Source organism: Chaetura pelagica, unplaced genomic scaffold, assembly GCF_000747805.2.
Source record: "Chaetura pelagica isolate M959 unplaced genomic scaffold, ChaPel_1.0 scaffold656, whole genome shotgun sequence".
Lineage (NCBI taxonomy): Eukaryota > Metazoa > Chordata > Aves > Apodiformes > Apodidae > Chaetura > Chaetura pelagica.
The window spans coordinates 155102-165075 of NW_009953577.1; the positions used below are offsets into that span (position 1 = coordinate 155102).

General features: G+C 40.4%; 2 protein-coding genes across 2 annotated transcripts in view; one reads left to right on the plus strand and one right to left on the minus strand.

Annotated features, from left to right (window-relative positions):
- Positions 1-845: 845 nt before the first annotated feature.
- METTL18 (methyltransferase like 18) lies at positions 846-2860 on the minus strand. The gene is made up of 2 exons (XM_009999710.1): positions 2698-2860; positions 846-1927 (listed from the first exon to the last, which is right to left on the minus strand). The coding sequence occupies exons 1-2, from the start codon at positions 2858-2860 to the stop codon at positions 846-848; spliced, it is 1245 nt and encodes a 414-aa protein (XP_009998012.1).
- Positions 2861-3546: 686 nt separating this feature from the next.
- LOC104390559 (chromosome unknown open reading frame, human C1orf112) overlaps positions 3547-9974 on the plus strand; it is a 16586-nt gene continuing 10158 nt past the window's right edge. Inside the window, exons 1-9 of the mRNA XM_009999711.1 lie at positions 3547-3645; positions 3984-4023; positions 4530-4618; positions 5828-5932; positions 6492-6632; positions 7636-7798; positions 8186-8270; positions 8842-8980; positions 9465-9545. Of these exons, the coding sequence (XP_009998013.1) occupies positions 3547-3645; positions 3984-4023; positions 4530-4618; positions 5828-5932; positions 6492-6632; positions 7636-7798; positions 8186-8270; positions 8842-8980; positions 9465-9545 (942 nt within the window). The remainder of the gene's footprint in view (positions 3646-3983; positions 4024-4529; positions 4619-5827; positions 5933-6491; positions 6633-7635; positions 7799-8185; positions 8271-8841; positions 8981-9464; positions 9546-9974) is intronic.

Consider the following 9974-nt stretch of genomic DNA (forward strand, 5'->3'; position numbering starts at 1 on the left):
GGTTTGGCACTCCAGCTGGCAATCTGTGTATCTCCTTTCTAGTTGTCACCTCAAGCTCAGTTCTGTCATCCTCCCATTTCCTGGATTGCATTTATAAGTTTATTGGTTAGTTGGTTTAAGGAACTTGTCTTGTGTAACATCTTCTTTCAACTCAGCTTCTAAATCAGAAATCGGTTTCAATAGTTTCTAAAAAAATACTGCTATTTCCAATTCCTGAAATTTTCAGAAGATTGATATGTCAAAATGTGAAAATTCAAACACCAGTGAATATTCTCTGGTCCACTTTTTCGTAGCCTCGAATAAAAGCCATGCATGCACGACATATGGAAATATTACAAATACTTTAGAGATGCAAGTCAAAGAGAACATGAGGGAAAAATACAATCGCATCCCCCTCTGGTGGCAAAGCAGCAAAGCACGCGGGTGTGAGGTCGATGGGAAATCTGCTGCAGTTAAATCATGTCTGAGTTGGGAGCCTGACCCTGGAGAACCACTTCTTGCACTGCGGTAGGAGGGTAAATTACCTTGTTCAGGCTTGCACTCAGCAGCTGCTCCAGTTCTGGCACTGCTGAAGAATGGGAGAAGGGGTCTGGGAACAGTGACCTGCTTATTTTTTTAAATACATACAAGTGAAAATTAATCGGTGGTTTAAGCAGAACTCACTTTTTTCTATGCAAAAACATAATCAGAAGACTCCTTCAGTTCTAGTCAGACATCAGAATTTGTCAAACATTTCAATAAGTAGTAAAAAGCATCTTTAATTTGTCAATCCACAATAACTTGACAAAGCAGAGGTAAGAGGATTACAACATTTAAGATATTTTTGAAGGACTAGTGGTTGAATTTTAACTGGAATCTTTAAAGGTCATTTCCATAATACATCGCTGCAGGCCTTTATCAATTCTTTTAACTATGCTGGACCTAAACACGTTTCTCTCTTCAATGAACTTCTCAAAGAGGTAGATACCACCACCAACCCCAAAATAATGTACTTTGCTGGCCAGATACACACGGCCATTTTTATCCAAGAGCTGAGCCAGTGTATCATGCAAAGCACTGTAGTAGTCAGGATTATAGATGGTCTCAGATGTGAGAATTAGATCATACTTTGAAAAGGGTTTGTTGCTGTTTAACAGGAGCTGGCTGACCTCAGACCACTCTCCAGAAAAAAATCTGCACTTGGTGAGTGCATCAGGTGTGCACTTGGCTTTCCTGGGCCTCTTTGGAGGAGGTTTGCCAGTTTTCCTGTTGTCTCCACAGCCCATCCCACTGCCTTCACTTACACAGTTGGCCACTGCAGTAGGCAAGGTTATTTCATCAATCACAGTGCTGTTGTAGTCCTGAAAATGAACTTCTGCAGCTTCACCTCTTAAAGCAACTATTCCCAGCAGTCCAGCCCCACAGCCAAGATCCAATACTGTTTTGTTGGTAAATAGTATTTCAGCCTCAGTAATGTAGTCTATGAGATCAAAGGTGCATTCCCAGATTTTCAGTCCTCCCTCATAGACTCCTGGGATGAGATCAGAGTGAGATGAAACACTTTGGGACACGATGTCTTCTCCATTGGCACCACCTGAATGTGTCATTTCCATTACAGACATGTTTATGTAATGCAGGTCTGATACAGTTTCTATAACTTTATTTTCCAATACTTTCTGGAGATCTTCAGGAACACTGTGCTCTTTGGCAGCTTTACAGCAGAACTTTTTCTTTGGTAGCATCTCATCCTGGTGCTTATCAGTACCTGGCCCCAGGCTGGGGTCTGCTGTGGTCTCAGCAGTCTGCTTGCCCTTTTCCATGGATTCCCACTCCTGTTTTGGAGAGCACAGCTGTGAGTCCAGTTCATCATGGGTGTCTGGTTCACTGGCCTCATTTTCATCAATGGCAAAATTAAATCGAAAATACATTTTCAGGGATAACAGCTTAACTTACTGCAGCCAGAAACACCCGTGTAAGGGCGATATTGATGTAAAGATTTTATCCTGGGGGTTTTTTTTTTGTTTGTTTGTTGTTGCTTCTTGGTTTGTTTTGCAGAGGGTGTTTTTATGTAGTCACCGCCACGGGGAAGAGGCAGTTGCAGGCAGAATATCTGATGTTTTGCCGATGAATCCGGTGAATTCCTTCTGGAAATAAAAAGACTTTTACATCTCGTTACACTGCCAGATATTAGCACAAACAACCCCCTCTAACTGTAGTTATTTTTCGTATTTAGTTTAGTATATTTTAGTAGCTTTAACTGTAGTCATTTTTAAAGTTTCCTAAACATTTAGAACCCTGAAACAACACTGTTACCAGCGACCGCGCTTTTCATACGGGGGAGGCGGGCGGAGGGAACGGGGGTGAGTTTTGGCGCCGGAAACAAAACTCACCGTTTCAAGCGGCGCGAACAGAACGCTCAGAGCGGCTGCGAAGGCCTGGCTCCCCTTCCCTGCATCCCGGTTGGGGCGCGGACGATCCCGGTTTTCCCGGCCCGTTCCCTCCCGCGGCCCCTCCCGCTGTCCCGGCAGCCCCTGCCGCACCCACCACCTGAATGTGTCATTTCCATTACAGACATGTTTATGTAATGCAGGTCTGATACAGTTTCTATAACTTTATTTTCCAATACTTTCTGGAGATCTTCAGGAACACTGTGCTCTTTGGCAGCTTTACAGCAGAACTTTTTCTTTGGTAGCATCTCATCCTGGTGCTTATCAGTACCTGGCCCCAGGCTGGGGTCTGCTGTGGTCTCAGCAGTCTGCTTGCCCTTTTCCATGGATTCCCACTCCTGTTTTGGAGAGCACAGCTGTGAGTCCAGTTCATCATGGGTGTCTGGTTCACTGGCCTCATTTTCATCAATGGCAAAATTAAATCGAAAATACATTTTCAGGGATAACAGCTTAACTTACTGCAGCCAGAAACACCCGTGTAAGGGCAGTATTGACATAAAGATTTTCTCCTGGGGGTTTTCTGTGGTTTTTTTTGTTTGTTGTTGCTTCTTGGTTTGTTTTGCAGAGGGTGTTTTTATGTAGCCACCGCCACGGGGAAGAGGCTGTTGCAGGCAGAATATCTGATGTTTTGCCGATGAATCCGGTGAATTCCTTCTGGAAATAAAAAGACTTTTACATCTCGTTACACTGCCAGATATTAGCACAAACAACCCCCTCTAACTGTAGTTATTTTTCGTATTTAGTTTAGTATATTTTAGTAGCTTTAACTGTAGTCATTTTTAAAGTTTCCTAAACATTTAGAACCCTGAAACAACACTGTTACCAGCGACCGCGCTTTTCATACGGGGGAGGCGGGCGGAGGGAACGGGGGTGAGTTTTGGCGCCGGAAACAAAACTCACCGTTTCAAGCGGCGCGAACAGAACGCTCAGAGCGGCTGCGAAGGCCTGGCTCCCCTTCCCTGCATCCCGGTTGGGGCGCGGACGATCCCGGTTTTCCCGGCCCGTTCCCTCCCGCGGCCCCTCCCGCTGTCCCGGCAGCAGCCCGGGGGGCGCCGGGACCCCGCCGGGAGCGGGGAGGGGAAACTTTCCCGCCTCCCGCTCCCCCTGAGGGGAGGGCGCCATGTCCCAGACCGACCCCGAGCTGCTCCTGCGGGAGCTGGGCAGCTGGGACTGGGATGCCTGCCGCCGGGAGATGCCTGCCGTCCTGCCCCGCCTCCTTATATCCTTTCACCGCGGTTTGGCTGTGGGGAGGCAGCCCGGGATGGCGGGGAGGGCCGGGGGGCGTCCCCACAGCCTCGCTCACCTCAGGCAGGTCAGTCTGTGGGGCAGGAGAGGGAAGCTGAGTGCCGGGTGTTTCACTGGAGATAAGCACAGCCCTTCCCTGCAATGAAAGGTCGCTGGTAGCAAGCAGCGTGTGGTCAATTCAGTGCTGCGGGTAACGCCGCAGCCGCCCCACAGAATCCTCGGGATTTACCCTCCCAAAACGTGGAAGTGCCGGTGCTGAGGTATCTCTGCACACTTTAAAGATAAGAGGTTGAGCTTCTTTAACGTTTTTACTCCATGTATGAAGAGTCGGAAGACTGGACTGAGCATGTTCGTAAGTAGCGACCGAGAAGTGCCTCTTCTTCATTCTGTTGCAATTGCCTTATAAATTCTGCACTACTTAAAAATAGTATAACTAGGGACTTTCACTGTCTTCAGCAGTCCTGCTGGACCTTGCATGTTACACTTATTGCATGTTGAATAAGCTGTATAAAACGTAAAGTTCTTAAGTGTGTAAGTTCAGGAGTCTTTGCTAACATTCACTGTTAAGTGGCATATTAATTGCCAGCCAGCAATTTAAATAGGCAGCTGTTTGAAGTATGTAAAATTCTAGTTCCCTGGGCATGATTATTGGTGGGTTAATGTGTGTTGCAGCTGGTTTTTGTTACTTGATTTTTCAGATTGTGCACATGTAGCAAATGTTATGTTGCCCCTCTCAAAATCAAATATCTGATCTGTTTCTGCTTGTTGCAGTTCTTTGTTTCTCTGATGGGTTACTGCACAGTTCTGATAATCACGTCTTGTTTTTCTGTAAGGTGTTATAATTTTTTTGCTTTGCAGGTGTTTTGAGGATCCTGACTGAAATGTTTTTGCCCCATATCAGCCTTACAGATTTAGAACAAGCTTTTTTCTCAAAAGTATTACCTAAGGTATGACAGCTTCAATTAAATGTGGAATTTTCAGTTATTCCAGTGCTAAAAACCTGCTTACAATGCAGTAATTCTTTTTTGAGGTCTCATATGATTATTGCTTTGGGTACAAAATAAAATTGCAATTTTACTCATTAAAAGTTTAGTGATTTTATGTTATTGGATTGTTTCTGTGATTGTTACCATTCTTTACAGTAGGGAGAGGATCACATATATTTTTATATTTAGAACACAGAATTGGTTTTTATTTCTTTTTGAGAAGATTGGATGTTTTATAAAATGACAGAGGTGGAGAATTTTTACATGAGGCAGCCTATAAGGACAAATAAACTGAAAAACCCAATACTGATATATCTGAAGAAACATTGTGATATTTGTGAATAAAACAGCAAAGAAACTTTTGTACCATACTGGCCTAACAGATGTTCTGGTTTTTTATTAAGTGATGGAGAATTTTGTGCTATGCTTGTAATTCTTCAATACCTACATTTTAACTGAAGTAAAGCAGTGCCAAATCACTGATTTAAGTTTCAGGCCTCAGTGTGTATGTTTTTAGAAGCCTGTAAAAATGGTTTCTTGCTTTCCATTGACCTTGTTTTGTCCTTTAGCAAATTCTGGAGATGACAAGAAAAATGACTCCTAACAGGCATATCCTGAACAAGGATTACTGTACCTTACCCGTTTATGTAGTGTCCTGGAAGCCACTGACTGTCTTTGCAGTCTCTGCTTTAATACTCATAATATGTCCAAGGACTTATTCCAAAGTAGAAATGATTGTTGTTTGTAGGTCACAGACTTTTTCCTTTCTGTATTCAAATTGTTAATGATCACTCTCAACAAAAAAACCACAATTTTTCTGAGACAAAATGAAAAATCTTTTAGTGTGGTTTAATAAAGTAAAAAAAAATATCTTTGGTAGAATAAGGTAAATATTTCAAGTGAGTTAGCTAGGAAATTTTGTTTTACTGGCAGATTTTATAAAAAGCAACAGCTGCTGTAGCTTCTGTATATAATATGGGAATACCATGAGATGGTTTTTGCTTCTTGGTGTATCATGCTTTATGATTCAAATGCTAGAAAGCATTATTTTCTCCTGCAAGTTATCTTAGTAGCCCAGGACTTGGTTGCAAGGAAACGGGCAGATACAGGAGGGTGTTACTATTTGGGTGTGTATACTTATAAACAAAATGTTTTCTTTTGTTCTGACAGACTCTACAGTTATTTGATAATTTGATGTATGAATTATCCAGTGAGGCCAAAGGATTAACCAGCCAGAATACAGGGTTATGTAGCACTGTGAGGAATCTTTTACAGGCAAGTCCCATGAAATCAGTTGTCAAAGAAATACTTGCATTATTCCTTGATTTTACCTAAGCAACTAAGAGGTTTTTAGAATGTTTTTGTTAGCTACTAACCAGCTGGTTAAAATTTAATTTGAACTTCCTTTGAAGTTCAATTAAAAGTTTGTGAGTGGTTTGATTACATTTAGTATGTAATGCTAAGCAGAATTAAAAAAACTCTCAAATTCTCTAACATAGATGGAATGCAATTCTCCATATTTAAAGAGTTCATCTGGCACCTGTTTATACACTTACTTAATTCAGAGTTTTACATTTTATTTTTAATTGGAGAACACTAATCAAAAGCAATATGAAACTTCCAAAGAGAACCTGGTATCAGAGAAAAGGTCTGGCCTTGCTTGATACTGTTTTGTGGAGCTTCATTCATGCTTAACAAACTACTTACTTATTCAAATAGCAGTGAACTTTTAAATGCCATAAAAATATAGGTCCAATTCAGCTAAGAAAACATGCTTTTTAAATTACTTCAGGTGTGGAAAAAAAAATTTACTGCTGTTTATTCTTGCTTTCAGACTGTGGTGCAGCTGTTGGAGGCTCTGACAGGTTGTGTTCAGTTTGTCTGCACCCTGCAGGAGTGTGTCCCTCTGGAGAGTATCCGCACCCTCCCAACCTCTGTCCTTTATGTCATAAAGAACACATTTACACACTGCAAGGTAGGTCAGCATTAGAGGAGGAAAATTCTTACACAGGTTGGCTTTTAGGAAACACTCACTTGTGTAAGAAGATCCTATTTTGAAATGATATTGTGGTTGAATTCTTATTTAACTTAAATTTAGTTGTTAAATACTTCAGAGAATGTACTTAATGCCACAAGTAAAAGATGATTTTTCTCTGTTTGCTGAGCAAATCTGATCTGATAGTGCAAGGCATAGACTGTGCTGCTTCCATATTTGGCATTCAATGTCAATTGAACGTTTTGTTTATGATTATGAGCTTTCAGTGAAATCTGTGGACTTCAGATAACTGGTATTTTCAGAGCTACAAATAATAACCAAAATGTTGCTACTTACCTTGTCTATATGCAAGTTCTAAAGTGGATTGAGAGTTGCTATTAGGGTCTTTATGTTGGTTATGATGAGTAACATGCTCCAGTTTCAGATGCAACAGCAATTCCCTCTACAGCAATAAAATAAAACAAGGTTATCATAAGGACAGAATGGCTTTTGGTTGGCCTTCACTTTTATTTTTCAATTTTTCTTTCTTATGGGAACATTTGCATCAGTTTTACAGGTCAGGACTTGAATTCAGATGCCATTCCTGTATTTAACAATTCTGCTTTGAAAGTATTGGGCAGTATTTGGAATGTTACATCCTTGGTTGCTAATCTTGTACTGTTTTGTTCAGAAATAAGATCATTCATCCAGGCCTAATCCGAAGCCCACTGAACTCATTAGAGCCAGGCAGACTTCATCAGTTGTTGATAGAGCTGCAGGTGAACAGCATTTTTGCTGATTGATATTTAGTGAACAAGGGCTGTTACGAGAAGCTACAGCTCTGGCTGTATATTGAGTTAAGAGTAGGCAGGTCTATGCTGTGTTCTTTTTTTTTTTTTTTTTTTTTCCGGTGAAAAGTATGACAAAGCTCTTGGTGTGTGAAAAATCAGGCTGTGACTCCTCAACTTTTTTTTTTTAACCTTCTCTTCCCTGTTTCCTACAGGACAGTGAATCAGTGTACTGTGGGCATCTGCACTTGATTTCTGACCTCCTACAAGCTATGTTCAAGGAAACTTACTCTCTTCAGAAACAGCTGATGGAACTACTTGATATGATTTCCTTGGACTCTGCTTCTACTGAAGAGAACATCACAGACATGGTAGCAGGTATTTGTGGATCTAACTCTTTTAGTCTTTTTCAGTTTTTTTTTCTCTTGTAGAGATGATGTCTGAATTTTTAAAACAGGGTTCTGAGCATGCTCAGTTCCTGCTGTGCTGGGCAGCCTGTCCCAAAGCAACATTTTGAAGCTTGAAATATTTCTGGTTTTTGACCTGAAATTTGTGTGAGTTTGTAGGAAAGCACTGAGCCCTTTTTCCTGATTCAGTGTCAATGCTTTTTATCCATGGCATTAAAGCAGGGGGTGATGCTTTTTTGGCACAACACAGCAGTATTCTCTTAGTGCTTGTGATTGCTGCTCTTTTCCTAGGAGAGGAGCATAGTTTTGAACTCAAAAATCTGATCTGATTCAATTGCTGCTATTATTTCCTCCTTAGTAATCCACACTGTGCTGGAGATATGCTCTGTCATTTCCAATATGGACCATGCTCTTCATGCCAATACATGGAAGTTCATAATCAAGTATGTAATTAAATTCTTTTAAATTTATTTTAATACAAACAAAAATTATAAATTTATTGTAATTTTAGATAACCAGTGCTTCAATAGCATTATATTAAGTTTCAAATAAAATGGAAATTAGAGAATTGAATTTAGCTATTTGCCTACTAAGGAAATGCAGAAATGTATTTTAAAAATTAGCTACTAAGTAGTACAAAAGGTGCCATCAGTGAAGATAGTTATGAATCATAGTGAAAAAGTAATAGAAGCTTGACTTTTTGTATTGCAATAGTAGAAGAAAATTTTAAACACCATTTTCTGAATAAATGGAGGTCTGACCTGCAAATTTGTAGGCGTGTGTGGCTTGAGCTGTGCTGTCTTGTGCTTTCATCCTGCCTCTCCTCTGTTTTTTCAGCCATGACTATGAAGAAGGTTGTTTTCTCTATATTTCTGGTTCCAGTGTACACAGATATTGCATCAATGAGTGTTGTATAAAAGCCTAAATAGAAGAATTAGTTAATTGGATTTGTATTAATTCATTGTGGGATCACAAATTCTAACAAATACCTGATTATATTTTCCTATGTGTTAGGCAGAGCCTGAAGCATCATTCTCTGCTGCAGTGCCACCTGAAACACAATGACATCCTCAGTGGCCTCTGCAAGGACACTCTTTTTTCTTTTCAATCCTGTTTGCAACTGGCTGAGCAAATGAAGGTGTCAGAGATACAGGTGAATTAAAATCTCCCAAAGCTGCTGTTGAACTTGAGAAGGATAAATTCTGTGTGCTGTATTATTACCTGAAGTGATTTAGCTTTGGTTTTTTGTTTGGTTTTTTTCACTTTGTGTGGTAGGCAGAATACCTTGTTCTTTGGAAACCATATGAAAATGAGGCCCATAACTTTGTATAGATTGGGGATGTTTTAGTGAGTTGCTGAAAATAAGTTTCCACCATACTCTGTGGCAATGTTTTTTTTTATTTCCTAAACTGATCATATCCCAGAGTCAATTCAAAGGTAATATTTAAATTCTGAATATTGCTGTAAAAACATTGAGCATACTGAAGATCTCTAAGGTTTTCCCTCATTGCTGCAGAGTGTGGAGAGGATCAAGTTTGAAATAGGTTTTGAATGTAGTCAGCAAAGTAACTTTTTTTTTTTCCCCTCTATTACTCTGTATGTTAAGTTTTATAACTGCCTTTTTTTTTTTTGGACAGGGGGGCACTGACCTCAGGCTGTTCCAGAAGACAGTCAAGCTTTGCAGGTTCTTTGCTAATTCCCTTGTACACTACAGCAAGGTAGCTCTTAATGCTTGACTTCTGTGTTAGTATTAAAATTACATAAATAGCAAAGGGGATAGATTTAGTCTGCAAATGGGATAATTTTGTACTGTGTAGTATCTTACCCTATCACTCTACCATATGGGTGGTATAGTTAACATCTATGCATAACCTGCTTGTAGTTCTTCCAGCTGAATATACTCACAAGCCTAAGCAGGATTATTGCTGTGATCTAACAAAAAAACAAATAAGAATAATGAGCTGTTACAAGCACTGTCATGGAGGAGCTGCTTGGAGTCCTTATAGGCAACCTTGAGTCAATGCAATAGTAGCTTTACCTGGGAGAATTAAGCAGATGAAACCTGTTACTCACTTCAACGACAGAAAACAATGTGGCAGTAGTTGGAAGAAGTGCCCACATACTGTTGTTAGTTCTGACATCATCTT